At 45.6% G+C, this 24,675-nt stretch overlaps 1 protein-coding gene across 2 annotated transcripts in view; it reads left to right on the top strand.

Annotated features, from left to right (window-relative positions):
• Etv5 (ETS variant transcription factor 5) overlaps positions 1-24,675 on the top strand; it is a 58,812-nt gene that overhangs the window by 10,043 nt on the left and 24,094 nt on the right. The window contains exons 6-8 of one of the 2 annotated variants that reach the window (XM_085832129.1): positions 7,493-7,546; positions 15,958-16,087; positions 16,998-17,285. In XM_085832129.1, coding sequence (XP_085688255.1) covers positions 7,493-7,546; positions 15,958-16,087; positions 16,998-17,285 — 472 coding nt within the window. The remainder of the gene's footprint in view (positions 1-7,492; positions 7,547-15,957; positions 16,088-16,997; positions 17,286-24,675) is intronic. The other variant, XM_085832128.1, reaches the window with a different exon arrangement.

The following is a 24,675-nucleotide window of genomic DNA, read 5'->3' as shown; positions in this document are numbered from 1 at the left end:
CATTCCAAATTGGTTGTGAATGGAGGGCGGGGCCCACTGGCAGACTTTTTCAATGAATAACCAGACCCCATTGTGCAGCCTGTGGAAAAACAACCAACTCCAACAAGGCTGTGACTGTTAGAAATCTGCGTGTGATTGGCAGCTTGGAGAGCCTCCAGAATTAGTTTCCTTTGGCTTCCTAACTGCTCCATGCTCTCCAAGCCTGAGCCTAATGGGGTATGAGTTTTCTTTTAAGGGCTGGATTTTAACTCTCTCCCTACCGGGCTGATAACCTGGGCTGAGAGAGAGTACTGGTTACTGTGGGTCCTCTCCCTCCTTGCTTTGCCTGCCATTTTCTGGTCTAGCTGTGGTGGTAGTGTCAAGGGCAGGCTAGCATCTCCAGAGAGACTGGATTTAAGGATTTCATCTTTTTATTTCCTCTGGTGCTGTTACTTTAGCTGTGTAGTCAGTGTCGCAACCTGTCCCCCCACCCCCATCCACCCTGCCTCCACTCCACTCCAAAATGGCTGCCAGCTAGTTCTTCCAGACCCAATTCTTTATTCCAGGTGTGAAGGGTAGGTGTTGGCAAGCCACAAGCAGGTATATCTTGCTAAGTTTTTTCCCAGGAGCCAATAAAAATGTACTTCTTTCTACCCCTTGGCCTCTTTCATTCTTGTCTATGCTCAGAAGGTATTGCTTTAAAATGTTGTTTCCCATACTTCAGCACCCTACAGGCTACCCTCACTGTGGCCTCCCTGCTTCCCAAACACCACCATGGAGAGGAATGGCCTCCCCAGAGTACCCCAGGAAGTACCAGAAAGAACTCAGACGTGGAAAAACTCTGAAGCCAGAGAAACCTCCTCGAGTAGGAAGTACTCAGGGCTTTAGGTCAATCCTATGCACCCTTAAATATCGTCTAGCATCTTGGCTAACAGCCGGCTCCTAGGACACCTCCAAAGCGTAAGCTTAGCGTTGTAGAGCACACAGTTAAAGGGCAAAACCTCACTAGTGATGATCAATGTGGTCTCCTCAGGATTTTAAAATGCTCAGCTAAGCATTTGCCTTTTTGTCCTCAAAACCAAAATAAAGTTCTTTGTGTTTTGTTAGGGCTCTTTACCCCAGGTGCTTCCCTGGCAGTTGGCCCTGTAGGGTATCTTCTTTCTCCCAGAAGGATAGACTTGGGTAGATTGTTGTTGCTAGATGGATAGAGTTGAAACCTTTCAGAAGGTGACTGACTCCCTGCAGGCTGAGTAGGCTGCTGTGGACATCAACAATTCAGCTGCAGGCCTGTGAATACATCCTGATGAGCCCAAGGATGGATATATATATGTGTGTATGTATGTATGTGTATGTGTATATGTGTGTATATATGTATAAATGTATATGTATATCCACAAACATATATACACACATTTATATATTAAGTATATATTATATATAACAGTAATAAATATAAGTACACACATATAGTCATATATAAGTACAAATATATACTATATGCAGTATATGTATGTGTGTGTGTATGTATATAACATATATAGCAAAGAGAGGATGGGTGTCTCTGGTACTAAGTCCCCTGTATTGAAGACCAGATTCTGGAGCCTGCCCAGCTTTCCTGATCTGAATCTTAATGGAAGGCAGTTGAGTGGCAATAATGACCCCTGTGTTACCTGGATATCCTGACATTTTCCCATTATCCTCAGGCCCTTTGTCATCCCTTTCCTCCCTCACCAGCTGTAGAATTTTAATTTTAGTTCTTTAGAGATGTTGGGAAAACAGTGTGTGGGTAGGGGGTTAACTTGTCCTTTAATTTTATGAATATTAATCTCAGCCCCTTCTTCCCATTTCCCATTCCTGTTTAAACTAGAATTCCCTCTAGTCTTCGTGCCTCCCACAGCAGAGACGTACTGTAGTAGTGTTTCTTGATTTGTTCTGCAGCCACAGACTGCAGACCTGTACTCTGCTGGTCAGTGGTACCTGGTCAAGCACTTGGCACTCAAGCAAGAGTCTCCACTCCATTCCCTCCTGGCCCCTCCTTCCAATGTGGCCTCCTCACAGAGGCAGTAACTTAGATGCTCCCAAAATCTGCGTTCCGGTGATGACCTTAGGAAAAAAGGAATGAAGTCTTTTTCTCTCTCTCTCTTTCTTTGTGTCTTCTTTTGGATTCAGGCAGTGAGATTTAGCCTGGCTCTCAGAAAATCTGCATCTGTTGGTAAGGGAGGCCTTGCATGGTGCCTAGATGCCCTCCCTGCCTGGGGGAGAAAGTGCCAGTTGACACAAAGGAGTGGCTCTGGGGAGAGACCACTTTCCTAACAGTGAACTTAAATACAAAGTCAAAGACTTTACACAGGTCTTAGTTAATGCATTTCAAATACTTTTAACTTTTTTTTTTTTTTTTTTGGTTTATCGAGACAAGGTTTCTCCACATAGCCTAATTTTAATATTTCTGACACTTCACTTTATGTCAATTTAGGTAAGAACTATATAAATTGAGAGAAAATGATTGAGACAATAAAGCTTAAGTTTCAAGCTAAAGGTTCCCTTTGAGCCTCCGACTTGATGCCTTGACCCTGCTGGGGAGAAAGTGAGGCGCTTGCTGTGGTCAGTGCGGCCACACTCTCTGCACTGACTCTGACGCAGCCACATCAGGGCCTGAAGAACAGGCTGCTCCTTAGGCCTCTTTTTCTGTTGTCTCTCATACTGGTAGAGGTTGAGTATGAAAATGCAGATCATAGTTGCTGACGGAAAGTACTAAAGTAGTCTAAAGGCCACTCAGATCCATCTTAGCTGATGAAACCCAAGTCACATTGATGCCAGGGCCATGCCCTAGGTTCAGACGCTTTACGACAAAACCTTTGCTTGCCTTTCCTTCACTGTTCAAGTGCTTTGGGGTTGTTTGTTTGTTTGTTTTTTGGCCAATACATTCTAGTAGATAATATTTAGCTGCACAAAGTATTTCCTAAAGTATTTTTTAGTTTGTGGTGGGGGGTGTGGGGGGTGTGGTTGTGCGAGTCCTGACTTAGGTGAAGAGCAAGCTCTCTTAACCACTGAGCCATCTCTCCAGCCTATAGACCGGGAATCTCCCTCATGTGTGGTCCCTGCCTCAATCCAAGTCTGTGGCCTGCTCACTTTCCTTTCTTCAAGTGTGACTTTCAAATTTGAGGTCCCTGGGTTCCCATTTTTAGACCACGAGAGCACTAGTTCTACATCATTGGCGTCAACACATCCTTTGAAGAAAAGGAACCTCACAGGTCCATGCTATCCTGAGAGTGATGCTAAACCCTGCTGATAGAGGACAGAATCCACAACTAGTTCATCTGGGTCCAGCTATCCCTGGCTTGGACAATTGTAGCCGTTGTCATTCAGTTCCTTCCTTATTTGATCACAGGTTCTCTTGGAGTTATAAATGATGCAATTTGATAACCAAGAGCCAGAGGCAGCCGTTTGGTGTTGACCGCTATGGCCTATGAGTCCAGAGGTGCGTGATTTGGTGCCTGTACCCAAGGTGGGCTCCTCTCACTTCTGAGACCAACTGAGAGGAAGAGAAGAGAGGAAACATTAATTAATACGATGGGCTTTCATGGAAAATCTGTGTTGTTTTTGTTAGTTCTGATCAAGTCAAAGAGAGGACAGAGCCAGTGTTCCCTGATTCACAGCAACTACTAGACGGCCAGGTTCTCTACCACGGCTGCTGCACTACTGAACCAGCGTCTCACACATGCTAAGTCCCCTATCCCTGAGCTATAGCTTAGCCCCTAATTCAAGACTGCCCCCCCCCCCCCACCCCATCAGATGGAGTCTCCAGGCTGATCTGGAGCTAGTAAACTCATGTGATCCTCCTGTCTCAAACTCCTTTGTTGTGGGACCACAGGTGCATGCCATCAAACCCTTCCCTTTGAAGACTTTTGCTTTGAACGAAGGTCTAAGATAGGCCAGTCTGTGCTTCCCTATAACATGGCACATTTATCCCAATTCTTCTCTGAGCCATCCTCACCCCTTGGAGGGATCGTCTCATGCAGTAGATGAGGTAGATAGCTCTGAGGACCATTGTCATCATTCCTAACTGCGCTTTTCCTTGTGTGTTCTTCAGAACATGGGAGTCGCTGTCCTTGGCCACATTTCCTTTTTTTTTTTTTTGGTTTTTCGAGACAGGGTTTCTCTGTGTAGCCTTGGCTGTCCTGGCACTCACTTTGTAGACCAGGCTGGCCTCGAACTCAGAAATCCGCCTGCCTCTGCCTCCCAAGTGCTGGGATTAAAGGCGTGCGCCACCACGCCCGGCCACATTTCCTTTTTTAAAAAAATTATTTTTATTTAATGTATGAGAGCTCTGCTGCATAGACATTTGCCTGCCTGAGGAGGACATCAGTTCCCCCTATTAGATAGATGGTTGTGAGCCACCATATGGTGGCTGAGAATTGAACTCAGGACCTCTGGAAGATCAGCCAGTGCTCTTAACTGCTGAGCCATCTCTCCAGCCTGGCCACATCTCCTCGTGCACATTCCTTCCCCTTCCCCCTCCCCCTCCCCCTCCCCTTCCCCCTCCTCTCTCTCTCTCTCTCTCTCTCTCTCTCTCTCTCTCTCAATAAAGGGGTTGGGGAAATCCTGGAGCCACCACGTTTTTGCTGGTCAGCCTGCATACTACTGTCCCTTCTAATGGGTTACACATCATTACAGTGGCCTCCCAAGTTTACTTTCATGGACAGCATTTTGTTTCTACCTTCTGAGTTGATTTAGTTATAGTAAGTTAAGTGCTCCAGCCAGCTGCCACCATGGCTGGAGATGAGGGAGAGGTGGGAGAATTTCCTGCAAGATATTAAATTGTTGAGCTGAGCCTACCAGAAACAAACCTCTAAGCTGCCCCCCACCCCGCCCATTTATATGTAGCCATGAGCTAAAATTAAAGGTCCTGGCAGGCACCAGTACACATCTAATGCCCTTGTCTGCCAGTGACTGTAAAGCCCCCATTTCTATCTTTTCCTGCTTTCATCATAGCCAGAAAGTTGTTCTGGGAGCCAGATGCCAGCCCCAACTCACAGCACCCTGGCTTCCATGCGCTTCTGCATCTTCACACTGGACATCTCTGTTGAGTCTGTCTGTGCCTGTGTAATTGTCCATACTTCAGGAGGCAGTAAGAGCACAGAATAGTATATAACATGAGGTCCTTAAAAACCAAAGTTAGAAAAGCTGTCCCAGGGCTGGAGGGATGGTGTCTCATGACCGATCCGATGCCCTCTTCTGGTGTGTCTGAGGAGAACAATGGTGTAATCGTAGACATAAAATAAATAAATCTTTTTTAAAAAGAAAGAAAGAGAGAAAGAAAGAAAAGCAAAGCTGTCACCGGCCCGTGCACATGCTACAGCCTTTTGTCACTGAAGCTTAACTCCATACCCATCCAGTGCATTCCCAGAGAAAGCATGTCTGGTGAGCCTAACACATCATGCATGTTACAGCTTAGGACCACTGTGTTGTTTCCTGGAGTCCATGGCCTAAATCAAAGATTGTCAGAGATAAGCAGACAATGAGAGGAAGGTTTATGCAGCCTAATGTCTTGCTCTTAACCTACCTATGGTATTGGTTGACTTACCAGCCAGGAGGAGGAAGGTCTATCAGCTGTCAATTCCTGTGTCTTAGAAGAGAGCCCCCAGGCAGCTTCACGGGACTGTTTGAGACTCTTCTGCTGACTCAATGGGGCTGGCTCAGTTCTTTTATCAGCTCAGTTTTTTTTCTTCATCAGAGTTCAAACTCGTGTATCAGGAGACATCAGGTGTCCATTTCAGAATGCTAAAGCAGTCTCGCACTGTCCAGACACTTGGTGTGTTTCTGGCATCCCACTTATAATCAGAGTAACTTCTCTATGCCACTCCCACATCTCCCCAGAATCTTTGAAGGTGCCCAGCAATTTTAGGTAGTGCACCAAGATTCCTAGGGTTTTATCCCCAAAATTCTGCCCCCAAAGGCCCTGGCTCTTAAATTTCCAAAAATGTGGTCTAGCCCCACATGCTCTTATGGACAGAGACTGTGTTCTCATTCCATTCCTCCTGTAGCAGGATCTGGCTCTAGAGGCTCTGGGTATTTCCCTCTGGCTGACCTCCTCAGTCTTAGCTGGGTCCTGTTCCTGTATCATATGTAGCCTAGGCTCTATTTGTTGCCTTTTTATGCTTTTACATTCAAAGCCTTTCTTTAGCTGATTTTTATTGCCTGGTTTCCAGGTCTGAATCCTGACATTTTTTTGGTCTTCCACTGTTTTGTCTTGTTCCAAGATAGGGTTTCTCTGTGTAATCCTGGCTCTCCTGGAACTTGCTCTGTAGACCAGGCTGGCCTTGAACTCAGAGATCTGCCTACCTCTTCCCCCCCCAAACCCATCCGCAGTGCTGGGATAAAGACATGTGCCACCAACCACCCTGCAACATCATATTTGTTTTCTCTCCGTACACGAATTCCTGAAGCTGCTTCTGCTGACTTCAGTGTTTTCTCTGCAGCAGAGAAAGCTGACTCGCAGAGTCAGTCAAATGTTCCAGGTTCTTGATTTGGCTCTTAGGTTATTTATCATACGGAGGGTCCATATTACAGGGTCTTCTGCAGTTATTCATCGATGAATTGTGCTTCCTTGTGACTAATCCTATATCATGAGATCCTGAACCATAGCAGGAGTTGATAGTGAGTCCTGTGGTCCGTGCTGAAATGACAGACAGGACAAATAACCCATTAGTAATGCTCTTGACTAGAGCCCCATCTCCCTGCTCTTCTTCTGGTCCTGGCCCTGTTCAGCCTTTATGAGCAGAAGGGGCCAAAGCAGCTATTTGGAAAGCGTTGAGGAGAACTTCAAGGAAGAGAGTCTGAGTTTTTGAAGTCTTTCTAATTATCACAGGCTGGTGGTGGCTGCTTTGCGCTCTTGGACTGTGGACATGAAATATAATGAGCTGTCCAGCTGGTCTGGCGGTGGTGGAAATCTGTTGTCTATATATCTTCACAAGGAGAGGGAGGGGGTGCTTGTGAGTGCTTGTGCTTCTGAGTTGGACATATGCTTTAGTTCTTGCTCTCTGTGGTTCCATATGTGTATGAAATTACCCATAGGTTTATTTCAGTCATTCTATACTTTGCACCAGGGCAGCAGAGAGTAGTGGTGACAGTGGCAGTTTTCAGCTTGTCCTCCCTAGGATATCTTCCTTACTCTTTTTCTAAGTAGGTCGAAGCCAACAAAATAATTGAGAACCACAGTCTTAAGCATTAGACAACGATCAACATTTGTTCTTGTATGATTTTAGATTCCTAAGGTTGACCCTATGCTTCTGATTTGGTAACACACCAAGGTTGGTCTTCTTCACGTGTAAATGCGTGGGCTTCAAGGGTTTTTTGTTGTTGTTGTTTCCTCTCTGTGTGGACGTGGTTGTGGATCTGTGTTGTGCATGCAGATGTGGACGTCCACACATAACATCAGTGGAAAAACAGACTTCAGCATGGCCTGTCATGCTCTATTGCTTGGCACCTTATTTATTTATTTTTCTTGAGACAGGCTCTCTCTCTGACGAAGCTGGACCTCACCGGTTGGCTAGAGCCGGGACTGCAGGTGCGTACTGCCACGCCTGGCTTTTACGTGGGTGCTGGGGGATCTCAACTCAGGTCCTCACAGTGGCACAGCAAGCATTTTTACCTAGTGAGCTTCTCCCTGTCTCCAGCTTTGAAGTTCTTAACTCTTGGCCTGTTAGTCAACCACAGATAAAAGATTGGCTCTGTCCCTTTCTTTGGGGGAAAAAAAAGATGCTTGTTTTCTTGGTTTATTTTTAAAGGCAGATCACTCCATTTTTACATTTGTTTAATTGCATGCGTTTGCTCTCTCCCTTTCTGTCCCCCCTCATTTTGAATTGTTTAGAAGCAGTTTGTAAAAACTGACATTTCCCCTCCAACTACTTTAGTCATTTCCAAAAATTAGGGAAATTCTTCCCTATAATCCAAGGAAAGCAATGGCCTGTTCCAAACTCCCCAGTTGTCCCCAAGATTGACACTGCTTCTGAGTTGGCACTGTGGTTTAAGTTGCTTTAGAATTGCTGACCCGGTTACCGGTCTATTTAAAAAGAGTGTATAGAACTGAAAGCAGCCTGTGGACATGCTCCTCTTGGGTCTGGAAATCTCCTATACCGTTGATCCGTTCACTCGCACTCTAGTTACTGTGGTGAACTTAGAAGGATAGCATTCGATGTTGGTAATGCCATGAGAAAGAGCTTGTGCATGCTTGAGGAGAGGGCTTTTGGGAAACTCATGACAGATTTCAGCACAAGACTGAGGCCATTGCCCAGCTTGCTGTGGGAAGAGCATGAGGACCTGAAGTCAAATCTCCAGCTCCCACGTAAAAAGCCAGGTGTGAGCACGCGTGCCTGTAACCCCGGCCTTGAGATAGAGGGTGGCTGGGCTCCAGACAGTGAGAGTCTGTCTCAAAGGAATAAGGTGAAGAGTAACAGAGCAGGACCCCTGTGTCCATCTCTAGCTTCCCTGTTACTGATTCTGTATACGCACGTGCATATATATCACACATACATAAGAAATCAACAAAATCGGGGCTGGAGAGATGGCTCAGTGATTAAGAGCACTGACTGCTCTTCCAGAGGACCTGAATTCAAATCCCAGCAACCACTTGGTGGCTCACAACCATTCGTAATGAGATCTGATGCCCTGTTCTGGGATGTCTGAAGACAGCTACAATGTACTTACATATAATAAATAAATAAATCTTAAAAAAAAAAAAAAAGAAACCAAAATCAATTTTTAAAAGTTTAAGTTTAGCGTAGCTCACCCAGTAACTGGCTTCGCTATGTTAAAGTTGAGGGTTTATTCTTACAGAAGTTAGCTAGATTAGATATGGAAATGATCTACTCCCCTATATGTCCTCCAGTTCTGCTCTTGGGACTCTGTGCTCCCTAACTGTAATTGATAATGCCCTTGGCTTTTATTTTTTCAGACAGTTGCCAGATAAAATGGGTATCAGCCACTCTGCCCATCTAAAATCCCTTTTACTGGATTTGAGACTCTTAGGTGCCTCCTTTTCCAAATATCCTCTTCAAGTAACAGAACCTGTCTCCTTAGCTCATCTTCCAATGCAAGGTGTGGTCCACTGTCTCTACCATCCACTGGTGCTGCTGAAGCCAACACAAAGTGTGTAGAGGTGATGTTAGTGTGTGTTATGGATAGCCATTGTACTCTGGACCTCACAACAGCTTTGGATGTCTACCTAAGCCAGGCAGTCAGTAGTTCTGGCTTGGATAAGGGAGGGAGGGGCTCATGAGGCCTCTCTGCTGCCCGGGGATCTTTGGCAGGGGGAGAGATTTCCTTTGGAGGTGGAGCTGCTGATAGGGTACAGACCCTCACACAGGAAGCAGTAACAGGATTTCATGGGAGCAAAACATGAAGATGTGAGAGGCATACGTTGAGAGGGGGCTGGGATGGTGGCAGGGGAGTTAGAGGTAAGGTATGCTTATGATGCCTTGTAAACATGAAGGCTACATGGGTTAGCATTGTCTTCTAACGTTATTTGTATGTAGATTGACAGTGTGTCTGCCTTTATGCCAGGGTTATTTTGTTAGCATATTTGTGAGATTCATCTCTGTCAATAAATGTAATTGTTATTTATTCATTCTAATCTCTGTACATAGCTAAGGTTTTGCCTAGGGTTACATTGAATGCATAGATAAATTTGAGAATTGATGTCTTTATAATATTAAGCTTTTCAGTCCATGATACATCCTTTCATTTATTCTTTAATTTTTGCTAGCTGCTTATGAAAATCTTTCATTAGATTGTATTTAAGTAATTGATATTTCTATTGCTATTGAAAATTTCATTGCATCTTAATTGTGTGTGGGGAGGGCACATGTGCTATAACACACATGTGACAATTTGCAGAGTCAGGTCTCTCCTACCATATGGCTTTCAGGGATCAAATTGAGAGTTTCAGACTAGTTGGCTGGCAACTTTGCCCAGTGAGCTTTTTCATTGGCCCAAAATATATTTTCTTTACTTTTTAATTAATTTTATTCCTTTTTGTGTACATTTTACTTGCCTGTATGTATGCATACCACATGTGTGCTTGGTGCCCTCGAGGAGCAGAAGAGGGTCTGAGATCCACTGAAGCAGGAGTTACAGAGGTTTGTGAACCACCATGTGGGTGCTGGGAATCAAACCCAGGTCCTCTGCAGGAGGAAGGGACAAGTGTTCCTAACAGCAGAGCCGTCTCTCCCCAGTCCCCTAAGTATATTTTCTTATTTCATATTTCATATTGCTTTGGATGCTGGATGCAGAAACGGTTCTTTCTGTATATTCAGCTCGTAACAAATGACCCTGCCTGGTGAGCCCATCACACTTTGTTCTTTGTGTGTTTATATTGTCTGTGTGCTCATCTACTTATCTGTGAAGAATGACAGTTTAATTCTTCTCTGATCCCTCTGCGTGCGTGGCTTTTGTTTTCCTTTCCTCTGTTGTTGAGGACCAGCTGGTTTGTGAACCCTGTGTCCCTTGCAAGGAATTTCCGAGTCTGGTAGGACAAAAAGCTATGAGGTTAAGTTGGTTGATAGGTAAACACGGTATTTAAATTTAAAATGGGGTTCTGCTGGACTCAAGGATGCTGAGCTATAATTATAATGTATGCCCAGGTGTGGGCTTAATTAAATGTCACCATCTCATTTTTATCTGTGCTTGGGCATAGTGAGTTCTTAGAGTGAAGCAGAAAGCTGGAGCATAGGCTCTGTTCTCGCCTCAGAGGTGGCTTTAAGAGAGGGGTGTTGAGATACACATCTTCCAGTGTGTTGGCAGGTATCTAAATGAGCAGAAGGCTTTGGCCAACTGGACTGTAGGAGGGAGAATGAGACCCTGTAGGAGGAACTCTAGAACAGAAGGCATGGATTGCAGAGAACGAAGACCGTGGGAGTGAGGAAGCTTAGCTGCCAATAGGTGCGAAGGAGGATCCTGGACGTTTTGTGTGGCAGTGGCAGAGGAAGGTGTCTGTCCCCTAGTGGGTTGGGTGTCAGGTGTGCCCTACCTGGAAACTGCATGGTAAACATGAGGCAGCAGCCTTGAGATTTGGTAAATAACTTTTTTCATGTTTTCTGGTGTGGCTTCCTTTTCCATCTGCCTCTTGGGAAATTGGATCTTGCTTTTCAGCCCATGATGACCTTGAACCCTATCCGCCTGACCTGAGTGCTGTGACGACAGGCACATTGCCACCATGGCTGACTACGCGATGGGCTTTCGTCACTAGCAATTGTCTCTGTCTCTCTCTTCATACAGCCCAAGCTGGTCTCAAACTTGCTATGTGACTGAGGCTGGCCTTGAACTCTTATTAGTCTTCCTGCTTCTATCTCATAACTGCTGGTATTACACATGGGAGCCACTATGCCCAGCTCCAGAGTCTGTTTTCTCTCTGATCACCTCTGAGACTCTTAATAGGATGCTTAAGAACTGCTTGGTTAGAAGTCCTGGAAACTTACTAGCTGAGAGAGTGTAGCAAGCTCCAGAGCTTTGTTTTCCTATCTAAATGGAACGAGTGCAAATAATATTTTCCATTGGAAAGACTGAAGGAAATGAAGTGAGTGCAGGCATCTATTTACCACAGAGGAGGACGAAGAGCCTGCCTGGTTGTCTCTTTCTTGATCTGTCTCCTTTATTCTTTTCCAGAATTACTGTTTCCTCCTGTCTCTTTTCCTTTGTTCAAGAGTACATTGGGGGCCAGGGGGGAGATGACTCAGCACTTCTGAGCAAGCTTGTGGACCCAAATGCAAACTTGCAGCACCCAAGAAAAAGCCGCTTGTGACTGTGTGCCTGTAACCCCAGGGGTGACTGAGCTGGAAGCCTAATGTCCTTTCCCCTGCTCTCCACGTGTGCCCACACACTCAGGTGCACACGGAACACATGTGTGAACGCGCACACACACAAGTCCTTTCAGCCAGGTATAATGTGATTTTTATTGTTTTTAGGTTGAAAAAAAAAGTATGCCCTCTGTTTCTAACGGGCAAAGTAGATGCTTGGGATGTCCAACAGTGACTTGGAGAGACTCCAAGTCTCTCCCTTTCCCAGAGACTCTAAGACTCCGAGCCATACCCTCAACTCCTTAGGGTCTCAGGGTTCTATGCATAGGGCATTGAACAAAGTGGGCCAAGGACCCAACACCACTGCTTCTCTGAGAAAAACACGATGAAAGTCAAATCTAACTACTGTGTGTGTACCAGAGGATGTGACCTTCCTGTCGACCTAACTTGTTAGCGCTGAGAGAATATGGTCTCACAAGGTCCAAGAAGGGAAGGCAGGAATTGAGGTATTGGTGATGGTGAAGGCGGGAGTTGTTGTCAAGGTGACTGACTTTGTGGGCCCCTCTTTATCCTCTGAACACAGAGTTTTCTAAGGGTAGGTGCTTATCAGCTCAAATAGGCAGCCCTTTGAACATTTTAGACTTCTGGGGTTCGAGATCCTGAGTCAAATCCACTTCTAACCTTTACAGCCAGCCACATATGTCTGCCATTGTTTACGTAGTCCACTGGGGGAAGTCAAGCATTCTGTTAAAATTGTGCAGCGTCTTCCTTCCCTCCATTGGGGTTCTGCTCTTGGGGCAGCACGGCATGCTTCATTTTACATATGAGGAAACACAAAAGCAAGGTGCATTCCTTGGCTTCGGAACTCCTCTGTGATTGATACCCAGCAGAACTGGGGAATGGGCTGCTTCTCCTGGCTCAGCTCTCAGGCCTCACAGCTCTGCTGTCAGCCCAGATCTGTGATTTCTCCAGATGACTGATGGGGGGTGGGCATTTACAGCTAAACTGTACCTAGAATTAAAGAGTGAATGTGGACCATGCCTTTGTGTTAAAAGCTGGTTTGTAATATAATCAATTTATACTTTATTATGGTGGTGGTGGTATGGTTTTTGATTTGAGGTGGGGGGTGTTTTGTTTTTGAGAGGTTTTGTCATGTAACCCAATCTGGGCACAAACTTCTGATCCTCCTACCTGAACCTGAGTGTGCCACCATGCCTGGCTATTTATCAAGTTTCTTGAAATTTCTAGATAAAGTTTGATTCCATTACAAGGCAAACCAGGTGTAGAAGCCACTGACTGAGGTAGAGACAGCAAGTGGCATAGATTAGTTGGCCTTGTCAGGAAAACTGATAATTTTAATAATAAGATTGTAAAGAGGAAACCTGAAGTGAGAAAATTGAATATCACCCTTATCATTTACTTTTCCAAATTTAGGTAAAGCAATGATTATAAATGACAACTTTTATACAAAGACAAGTTAGGCTTTAAAGGCAGGCTATACATAATTTTTATTTAAAGTGGAGTTTGGATACTGTTCTGATTTGGTAGAAACTTTTGACAGCAGGAAAGTAATAAAAGGAGAGGTCGTGACCAAGGGGCCATCCTGGAATTTCTCACTAACAAAATGCAAATGCAGAGGCTTAGCTTCTTTTTGTATCTGAAAACATTTGATAACAATTGACTCCCGGCTGCCATGATGTCACCATCAAAAACTCATGACAGAGACTCTAATATTAGACTTCTAAATATAATCTGCTAGTTCTCAACTTATTTCATGGATTCAGGAAAACACAGTTGGTGTTATGTAAGAAAGGAATTATGAAAACCAGTCTTCTCCAGTCTGTTGGCAAGACAGCCTTTTCTTTATGTATATGGGGTGGAGGTAGACTGAACACATGTGTGGGGTGCATACAAATGGTGGGGGCTTGGGGTACACACACAGGGTGTGAATACATGTGTGTGCCTGTGTATAATGGCATTTGTGTGTGTGGTGGGGGTGGGGCTTTCCGAAGTCAGATCTCATTTACCATGGGATTTGGGGGTCAGATTCAGTTCATCAGATTTATTTGAAGCTATAAGAGAAACCAGTTGTCTGGAAGACTGTTCAGTCTTCCTAGATAGAAAAGGATGCCTATGTAGATAAGTCTGACTAGTAAAATCATCAGATCTAAGCCAGAATCTTACAAGTAAGTAGTAGGAGTAAACAATAAATTAAAGAAGATCTGAGGGGTTTAGCCAGAGCACTGTCTCCTCTGGTTATGCCCTGAGTCTTGCCATAAGGTGGTTAAGTAGTGCTCAGAGAAGTTACCCTACACCCTGCAGGTAGATAGGCAGAAAGTCGCCATTTCAATATTCTTGCCAGAAGGGACAGCCCTCATGCTACAGTGTCTGTGTTAGGGTTTGTTCTACTTTGGGGAAAGGGCCTCTTTGAAGCAATTTAGTATCTAGGTAAGGGCAGATTTAGCTTTCTGTACTCCGGAGTGTGGAGGCACTGTAAATCCTTCATTTTGAGAAGTCTTGTTTTTCTGCCCTCTCAGACTAATCCTATGCAGAATCTGTAGTGGGCGTCTAAGCACATGGCCCAGCCATGTGGACTTACCTCATGAATTCAGGAGTAGCCATTAGCATTGTCTTAGTCCATTTTCGTTGCTGTAACAGGATAACCCAGCCTGGGTAATTTATGAAGAGTACATAAATATACATAAATAGTGTGTGACTAGAAGTCTGTCCATGTGTAGTTTGTAAAGTTTATTTTGGTTCTGGTTCTGGACACTGAGGAGCATCTGCTGAAGTCTTTATGCAAAGCAGAGGGAACGGGGAGTGCATGGGAAGAGATGAGACTCTAAAGCACACCGGAGAGATAGCTTAGTGGTTAAGAGCACTGGCTGCTCTTCCAGAGGTCCCGAGTTCAATTCCCGGCACCCAGGTGGCAGCTTAAGATGTCTGCAATTCCAGTTTCATGGGGGTCTGACACCCTCATACAGACAATCGGTCAGAACATCAATGCACATGAAATTAAAAAAAACAAAGTGGAGACTAAGCTTAGTCCCTTCATGACCCAGACACCTCCCTTCACTGTGGTTACGTTGGGAAACATAGTTTCAAGGGGAACAAACCATCACTGGGTACCACGACTTCTTATGGAAGCCCGCCCTTCCTGATAGGCTGTTGGGAGCAGATACTGTGGACACAAAGTTCCGCACAAACTTCCTAGGTGGTCAGCCTAGGCCCAGAGGGCCACCAAGTTGGTTTTGTTTTTCCCTTTCAAGTGTTTTGTAATTCCCCTAAGCCTGCGTGGTCCTTACGCAGAACTACTATTTAGTGACACTTGAGAAAAGACTTTGAAAATCATATTTAACTTGGAAAGATGCTTCTGTATAAGGCACATATTGCAGCTAGGTGGTGTGATGTGGTGTGGTATGGTGGCGGCGCACGTTTTAGTACGGCACTTGGGAGGCAGAGGCAGGCAGATATCTGAGTGTGAGGATAGCCAGGGCTATACAGAGAAACCCTGTCTCGAAAAACCAAAAACAAACAAAACAAAACAAAAATCCCAAAGATGTTGATGAAATAAAAGACAACAGAGCCCTAAGAAGTGTGGACACCCAGAATCCTGTCTCCAAAAGGAGAAAACAGCCCAAGCTGTGGTGGCAGACTTCAAATGGCTGTGGCAACACTTTTCTCTTTGCCCCACCCCCAACCCAAAGACAGGGTTTTTCCTCATAGCCCTGGCTGTTCTAGAACTCACTTTATAGACCAGGCTAGTCTCACACTCAGAGAAATCCACCTGCCTCTGCCTCCCAAGTGCAGGGATTAAAGGCGCGCGCCACCACTGCCTGGCACGTTTGGGATTTTTCAAGTCTTCAGAAACTGGGAAACAAGACCCATGATTAAAGAAATGGGGCTGGGAGGGCCCTCATTTAAAATGTCTAGGGGTGATTTCTGAGGAGTTCACTATGTATCCCAGGCTAGCCACAAGCTCACCCTAAGCGCTGAGGTTGCAAGTGTGCATCGCCTTGCCTGGCTGAGGGACCTTAATCTCTTTTTAACAAAAGGTTGCATATTTAGGTGGGGCGGGTTTTCTTGACCTTGAGCTGTAAGAGCTACCTGCTGGGGAAGTTTGTGGGAAGAAAGAGTGATTTAGTGAATAAATGCTGTCCCCCCCCCACCCCCCTTCTGATTTCAGTGGTGCTTCATGCTCCACCTCCCACCAAGATCAAACGGGAGCTGCACAGCCCCTCCTCCGAGTTGTCGTCCTGTAGCCACGAGCAGGCTCTTGGTGCTAAGTATGGAGAAAAGTGCCTCTACAACTATTGGTAAGGATTGGAGTGGGGACCTAGGGCGGCAGGGGTGGGTGGCATGGAGAGCCTTGCAGAGAGGCTCTGGGTACAGCATCAGAAGTATCTATCATGCCCTAGGGCAGAGCGTCGCTGCCCTGTGGTGTAAGCTTCTAGGTGTAGCCCATTCCACTGGGCCCATTATATGCTATGCATGAAAGGCAAAAGTTTCATTAAAATGCCGTGGCTCCACAGGGAGCCATAGACATACTGGCTAAGGCAAGAGCCTGGAACGCTGGACCATCTGATCTGTGGCTTTGAGGCAGGTGATATACAGCCTTCCCGTCTATCATATATGTTAATGTGAACTTTTAAGCGGCAAGGAAATAATCTTAAAATCAGAATAAACAAAAAAGGCCCCCACGCTTGTGCCCTTTACTTAAGACTATCCAGGCCTCAGGAATGAGGCTTTAATTTTAATCATTCTTTGCACTTAAAGGTAAACACAGATCTCCCTGGAACCAGCGAAGGCTTGTTTCATTTAAGCACTGTTACCTTCCACAAAGATTTTTGACCAATTTATGGGAACCCTGGAATATTTTGGAGAGGGGACCAGAGAAGGCCCATAAATTCCCAGCCTCACCCATACACCCCTGCACAGAGAGAGAGAGAGAGAGATCTTTTAGAAGGAGGAGGGAAAAAGGAAACCGGAAGCAGAAGCTAAAATTATCTTGGAGAAAAATCACACGAAGTGTTAAACAAGTCCTTTGACGCCCCGCGTTTGTCACATTACAGAGGTACAAATATTCCCCTGGGCTGTAGCGATTTCACCGTGTTAATGACGTCATTTCCTGGCAACAATGGGCTGCAAACTGGTTTTCTGCTGGGCCTGGTTACTATGCAAATGCCTCCCTGGAGTTTAATGGATCCTCTGTTTGTCTCTTTACAGTGCCTACGATAGGAAGCCTCCCTCTGGGTTCAAGCCATTAACCCCGCCCGCCACTCCTCTGTCACCCACCCATCAGAATTCCCTATTTCCCCCACCTCAGGCAACTCTGCCCACCTCAGGTCTCACCCCTGGAGCTGGCCCAGTTCAAGGGGTGGGTCCTGCCCCGACTCCTCACTCACTTCCAGAACCTGGATCACAGCAACAAACATTTGCGGTCCCCCGGCCACCACATCAGCCCCTGCAAATGCCAAAGATGATGCCTGAAAGCCAGTATCCATCAGAACAGAGGTGGGTACCACTCTGAACTAACGTTAACTTCCTCTCTCATGTCCTTTTCTCATCGGGAGAGAGAAGCAGTTAGTCATGTTGGCCAGGTACCTAGAACGTTCTTACTCCACTCACTCCACTGACGGATCAGTGAAGTAAGACTACAGATGTACTGTGGGTATGGGCTGCTTATATAGCACCCTGTTCCGGAGGTTCTCAGAATGGTTTCGAGGATTGTAACCTCCTTAGGAAGCCTGGGTGGAGGGATGGCTTGCCCAGATGCACAATCAACCCACCAGTTTCTGGGCTCCTCATGAGATGCAGCCTGTAAAACTGAACTTTAGTTTAGGCTGCTCCTAATCATGGTATTATTATTATTCTATTTGCATTCTGGGAAGAGTCTGAGTTACGGGAGCCATTATTATTCACATTTTAGCATAGTGAACTAAGGATGTTAGTAATAACATCTGTCTAGAGGTTGTTTTGCTTGGTTATGGGCCTGTCCCCACTTCTTCTAACCTGCATGATATAGCTGGCTCATGGTCTTTTCCACAGTCAAGCCAAGAACCACAGAACAACAATTGTGTTAAATAGGGCCCCAGAGGTGATCACCATTTTGGAGGGTAGAAACTTCCCGGTTTCCCTGTAGGTTGGTTTATATTTCTAACAGTTGAAACATCGTGGTTATCTGGAGTCCTCCTTCATCAAAAGTAAAGGTAGAGAGGGATTCGGTTTTCTATGTTCATTGTGATACTCTGGAAATGCGGCCAGGTGTGGACTTACTCATTGCGTGTCAGCTGCTCCTCATCTGTGTGATAGTGAGATATGGTGACTGATCATGGTGTTAGTGAGGACGGTAGGATGGGAACCACCGCTCTGTAGGTGGGAGTCGGGGCCTGGAGAAGAGAAGGGGCAGATGGTTCTACCCAGGGTCTGTCTAGAGGTTATTTTGCTTGGTTATGGTCCTGTCCCCACTTCATCTAACCTGCATGATATAGCTGGCTTGTGGTCTTTTCCACAGTCAATCCAAGAACCACAGAACAGCAAGTGTGCTATATAGGTCCCCAGAGGTGATCACCATTTTGGGGGTATCTGAGATTTGTAACGTGGCAGGGACACTGGTTCATGAGTTCCTCTTGCCACTGAGGGCGCATCTGGAAAAAAAAAAAAACAAACAGCTGCCACTAGGCTTTGGCAGTATCATATATATTCATAACCTTGTTCTTTTTCAAGAGAATTGATATTTTTATGGGAAAAAAAACCCCACCAAGATTTTGGGTTCAAAAGTTGGTGGGCTTTTGCCATTTTTCTTTTACTAGTTTGGGTGTTTTGTTTTACTAGTTTGGCTTTTAAAGGGCATGTCACTGATTTCCTGTACGGGTTCTTGATGGGGGAGGGGAGGATGCTGTAGCGAATTTTCAGTTCAGTATTTGAAATGCCTGGCAAATGTAGGCATAGGGAAGTTGCTTTGTTTAATCTGTTTGATTAGCACTTCTTTCCTCTCAACCCTTGGTTCTTATCCTGAGCAGTGTGGCATCTTATATGAATTGGTCCTGGGTTGAGGGAGAACTATCTTGCCGGCCTCCTTGTCTTGTAACACTGTAACTAACACTGGCAGATAGAGGAGACCGACTATCAGTTGTAGAACAGACAAGCCTCCTGGCTGCCTACCCTGGAGAAAGGAGGAGATTCAGGTCCCCAGGATTTATGACTGTCTGCCCTCAGGTCCAGAGGGAAAGCACATAGGTATCTTTTCCAGATGAGTCTTTTGTGAAGTGGCCTATCCGTCTCCAGCTTCCTGTTTCTTTTCCCTTGGCCTGTAGTATGATGGTTCAAGACCTTAGGAGGTGACAGAGACTCTAGAAACCTGGGGTGAAAGGTGAGGTAGCGCGTAGGCTTTTAAAACGACAGACTAAGAGCAGTACTGGGGTACTTGGGGCTTCCCTAGAGCACTGTGCACAAGTGCGCGTGCGTGCGCGCGCGCGCGCGCACACACACACACACACACACACACACACCCCGCAGGACGTGGAGGTAGAAATGCAGACTCCAGTGGGGAGGGGTTGCTCCGTTTGAAAAGTACCTGCTGTGAAAGTTGGATTCGCAGATTCCCTGTGAAAAGGCTAGGAATGGAGCTTCCTGCCTGTCATGGGGTGCTGAGGAGGCAGTGACCAGCAGATCCCTGGGGCTCGTCAGGCAGCCTAGCCTGCTTCAGGAGGTCCAGGTCCAGTCAGAGACCCGGCCTCAAAAACCAAAGTGGACAGAGCCTGAAGGACAACGCCTGAAGTTGACCTTCTGTGTCCGCTCACACGATGTCCGAGTGCGTGTGTGTGTGTGTGTGTGTGTGTGTGTGTGTGTGTGTGTGTGTGCGCGTGCGTGCGTGCGTGCAAGCAAGCGCACGTGTTCGTAGGTCCTTAGTTCCACTGGAGTCTGCCTTGGTGGAGCTTGGGTGTGACTATCATTTGTCACTTAGATGTGCTATGAGGAAGGCTCTTCTCTCCCTCACCTTGTTAATGCCCTTGTTAATGTAGGTTATTTTGCAGGATAAAGGGAATACCTGCTCTCCAGCCAAAGCAGAAGTTTGTTGTTGTCCTTGTATTTTAATTTTACAGTGAGAGCCAAGCCTGAAATACTATTTGATTGTCTCTGAATTGCAAATGTCCACGAGGATCCCTGGCAAGCTGAGTGCTCTTGGTCCTTGAACTTTGCTCCCGTCTGAAATGGCAATGTCTGTGGAGCTCAGCATTATTTCCTCTAAGCCCATGGGACAAGAGGTCTTTTGTTTTGTTCAGGGTAGGCCTGACCTGTTCAAAGTCTTCATCTTTTTCCTTAGACGGGATTAATCGCCTTCACTGTGTTTGTTGATGGTGGTGGCCATTTGCTGTGGCCCTGCTTTAAACAGCTAAAATAACCATAGTCAGAGTATATTCTTGGTGTTTCATGTAATCTGCCTATATAACTCTTAACAACTCAGTTTATTTTTGGAAGATAAATACTGCATTTGAAAGCAGTGATTTATATTGGTGGTTCCTCCCACGTGGTGTGGGAGGGGATCATGTATTTGGCGTGCTACAGCGTGTTCCATTTATACTCCATGAGAGTTCTGTTTTTCCTTTGGCCAGACCAATCTTGATGGTTATACGTGTTTTGTTTTTGTTTTTGTCCCTATAGTAGAAAACCAAAACAAAACTGCTCTTGGGTGGTACGCAAGAACATCCATATTATGATGTTCAGTCACCGGTGGAATGAAGTACCCAGGCATAGGTCAACCACAGGATGAACTGCCAGCACGGCCATGTTAGTCAGGACTTGAGGAAAGGACCAACTCACTGAGAGCAGTCTCCTGCTGTGTGGTCTGGGCCTCTAAAGCCTGGTTTGAGCTGTTTTCTGGAACTTCGATAGCACAGAAACTATGATATTTGATAGGTTACAAGACCGACTTCCTCTTGGAGTCCATCCCGGACAAACTGTCATATATTCACCATTGCCCTCCAGGTCTTGTGTTGTTACAGGAAAGGGTTGACTGAGTCACAATCTAACTCAGCTTGGAAGATTGACTGTGCGCATCCTCATCGTGGGTCTGGCTAATAGCATGCTTTGTGTGGGTTCATTTTGGGGTCTAAAGCCAAATTGCTTGGATTCTTAATGAAACTTTCTTTGACAGACTAGGTAACTTTCTCCTGATAGTTTACTCTGAAAGCTAGTTTCCAGTATTTCACTGTCTGTCTGTCTATCTGCCTGTCTGTCTGTATTTCCTCTGTCAAACTAATGGAGATCTCCTCTGCCCTTCATGAAAAGTTATCAGTGTTGAAAATTATCAGACAATGCTTTTACCTAATGAAAAAAAAATGATCAAATTATTTTTCCTTTAATAATGTATATTACAGCCGGGCGTGGTGGCGCTTGGTTCGAGGCCAAGCCTGGTCTACAAAGTGAGTTCCAGGACAGCCAAGGCTACACAGAGAAACCCTGTCTCGAAAAACCAAAAATAAATAAATAAATAAATAAAATAAAATAAAAAAATAATGTATATTACGCTAATTTAAGTGAAATTACCCATGTATTCTTCTGACATTGTTTGTTGCTTAGTATCTTATTTTTTGTTCATTTTTAATGTGCTTGTGTGACACAGAATGTATATGGAGGTAGGTCAGAGGCCAACTTGAAAAAGTCAGTGGGCTCCTTCCACCATGAGGAGGGGTCGATTGAAATTGTCAGGCTTGGTGGGTGCTCTTTGCCCCCTGAGCCCTGCCCTGGCTCTATGGCCAGTCATCTGCATTGTTGAACTTACTTTCTCTGACTTACTTAAGACCGCTGCATCAAATTGGCGATTGAGAATGAGGTGGTTTTCTTGCGTTGGGTTCGCATTGAGGATGTGTTCATCAGATGAGTAGAGGGTGTCTTTATACTGGGACTGTTTAGAACGCCGAAGCCTTGGCAGACACTGCGGAAGCCCTAGTGAGTAACGTCTACCCTCCAGAACCAGCTCTGTCTTAGTTTCACTCCTTCTGGCCCGCATGGCTCTGTTTTCTGTAAATGTCCACCCATTTAGACAGCCAGCCACCTCAGTCCCAATTACTTACACAACCCTCCTGGAGATGTCTTGCCTGAGTTATGGTTTGTGACGTTTTTGTTATTTTAAGTGTTTACTATCATAGCTTTAAAGTTTTTTTTAGTTTCTAAAACCAGGATTTGTTGGGTACGTGGACTAACTAGTATAATTTGTACTTAGGTGTCATCAGTAGAGTATTGAAAGGTGGTGGTTGTAGGTACGGTTTAGGGAGGCAGGAGAGATAGATGGCTGTGTGGTTGCTGTTCTCCAGAAGACCAGAGTTCTCATCCCAGTACTCAAGACAGGCAGCTCATAATTGCCAGAACTCCAGCTCCACGGGGATCTGGTGCCCTCTTGCAGCCTACAGTGGCACCTACACACAAGTAAAAATACTAACTATGTATGTATGTGTGTATATATATATATATATAATATATATATTATATATATTAAACTCTAGGCTTGTGACTCATACACAGACTAAAGAAGCCCTGAAGTTGAACCCCAATTCTGCTATTTAGGGGTGAGGAGTGCTAGACATCAGGTGGGTACTTCCTGTGTGTCACAGTTCCACAGGCCGTATCACCATGCCTAGCTGTATTTTACTTACCATTTCTTTCCTTCACACTTTTTACATTTTATTTTGGGGAGGTGAGGGAGGGGGTGTTTCTGTATATCAGACGCCAACAGTTAGGCCTCTCCTACCGGGTGGGTCCTGGAGAACAAATTCCGCTGGTCACACTCGGCAGATGTCTGTATGTTCTGTTAGACCATTTCACTGACTGCAGTTTAACTTCGAAATATCAAGTGTGTTCTAGCTACCCAAGCCTCAGAACCTGAGCGTCTGTCCTTGGAAGCCATGAGAAAGGCTGAAGTAGGTCCTAAAATTTGTCCTCTGAGCTCTGCTCCTGCAATCCCACCCCATTGTAACATACCCACGTAATAAAGAGTGATTTTTAAAAACATAACTTAGAAACTTCAGTTGTGGGCTGGAGAGATGGCTCAGCGGTTAAGAGCGATGGCTCTTCTTGCACAGATCCCGAGTTCAATTCCCAGCACCCACGTGGTGGTTCACAACTATCTGTAATGGAATCTAAAGTGATCTTCTGATTTGTCAATGGACTCAGGTACATAAAATAAGTAAATCTTAAAAAAAGAAAAAGAAATTCCAGTTGCTTCTTTTTACCAGGTTTACAGTTTACTGGCCTTCCTGTCCCTTTACTGTTGGTCTGACTTAGGCTTGTTTGTGAATGCTGTCCTAGCTGGTGTCCTTGCCTCCTGCTAAGGGTTGCAGCACCTTCCAGGCAGGCATGGCTGAGTCACTCAAGAATAAAACCCAATAATCTGTCTCTTGGCTCAGGGACCTTATTTTGATTAGTGCATATGGTAATCTCCTGACCCCAGGGGGTCTTTATCATTGCGCACCTTGGGACTTTAGCTGGGAGACCGACAGTCCTTGTGTATTGAGAACTTGACGTGCTGTAACAGACCTTTGGGGCAGGCGTCCTGCTCATATGCATTCTGCCAATGAGGAAAACGAAGGCTCCGAGCCATTATGTAAAAGTCACGCGGGAAGTCAGTGGTAAAGAAGACCAGCTTTTGCCTTGGCTTGTTCTGATCTCAGAGCCAGGCTCTGGATTTGCCTCTGCTGTTTCTCTGGTTTGCGTCAGGTTCTCTTAACAGTGAGATTTAAGTGTGTGGTGTGGTTCTCGTTGAATCTGAGGGATCGGCTCGAAGGACTCCTCTGAACTATCACAGTTTGACCTGCCAGGCATACACACCGCGTGCCCTGCCTTGAATCTCTCCCTTCCCCCCTTTTATTTCTGTTACCATTGTGTTTACGCTGTGTGTTGGCAGCTGAGGCCAGAAAGGAAATGCAGAAAAAGAATCATAACAGTTTTCATAACGTAAACCAAATGTTGGTGGCGTGGGTGTGCTCTTGAGAGGAAAGGCGCTAGCTATATAAATCTGACAGATAAATAAATAATTTTTCCTTTAAATAAACTGGCTCTTGGAAGCCTTGCTCCGTAGTCTGTCTCCCCTTGCTCGCCAAATGTGAGTTCCTTACTAATGAGCTGCACTGGGGTTGCGGGGTGAGGTGGAGGAAGAGAGACTGGTCAACTTGAGCTGCTGCTCTTTTGGGAATGGTCCCAGCAGCATCTTGGTGGTGGTGGTTTTATGTGGACAACACATTCGTTGATACTTCAAAAAGATTGCTGAGAGGGGAACGAGGTTCAGTTGAAGGCCTATGAGTAAAGTTCACAGGATGTATTTTGAGGACAAGTGCTGAATTACTTTATTAATCTCTGCAAATAGCAAACACAGCAGCAGGCTCTGAGCCATTCTTTTTCCCAGGTAGGTTGGTCTTGTGACCTACCCAGGATCTCCTTTGCCATTCTCCAGCGTGCAGTGCAGAGTAAAGCCAGTTAAAGAGTCTGTCCTGGTCTTTGAGACTCATCCAGGCTTTGGCTTCATGAATCCTGGGTCTCACTGTGCAGTAGAGAGGACACTGGGGAGTTGGGGGCAAGGGGGGTGAGATGGGGAGGTTCTTTGCTGGCTAGGGCTCCTGTATAAGTATCCTTTCCTAAAGAGGCCATCCCAGGCCGACATTCTGGAAGGTGAGACGGCAAACACGAACAGGAAGCAGGAGACCATTGGTCCATCCAGCTGCCAAGGCTCTTGTTACAGTACTGAGTGGTACAGGTCACCTTTGAAGGTGCTAACATGGTGGCACAGGGGTATGGGCAGCTGATAAGAATAAAGCCTCTGCGGTATCTCTGTGCTTTTCTGGAAGATTCTCTTTCAGATTGTGAGCCTGTGGCTGATGCCTGTATTTGGAATGTCAAGCCCAAGCCTATG

Source organism: Mus caroli, unplaced genomic scaffold (assembly GCF_978045245.1).
Source record: "Mus caroli unplaced genomic scaffold, Mus_caroli_1 scaffold_17, whole genome shotgun sequence".
NCBI lineage: Eukaryota > Metazoa > Chordata > Mammalia > Rodentia > Muridae > Mus > Mus caroli.
Note: the sequence above shows the minus strand (reverse complement) of the source record. Positions and strands in the feature narration are given on the sequence as shown.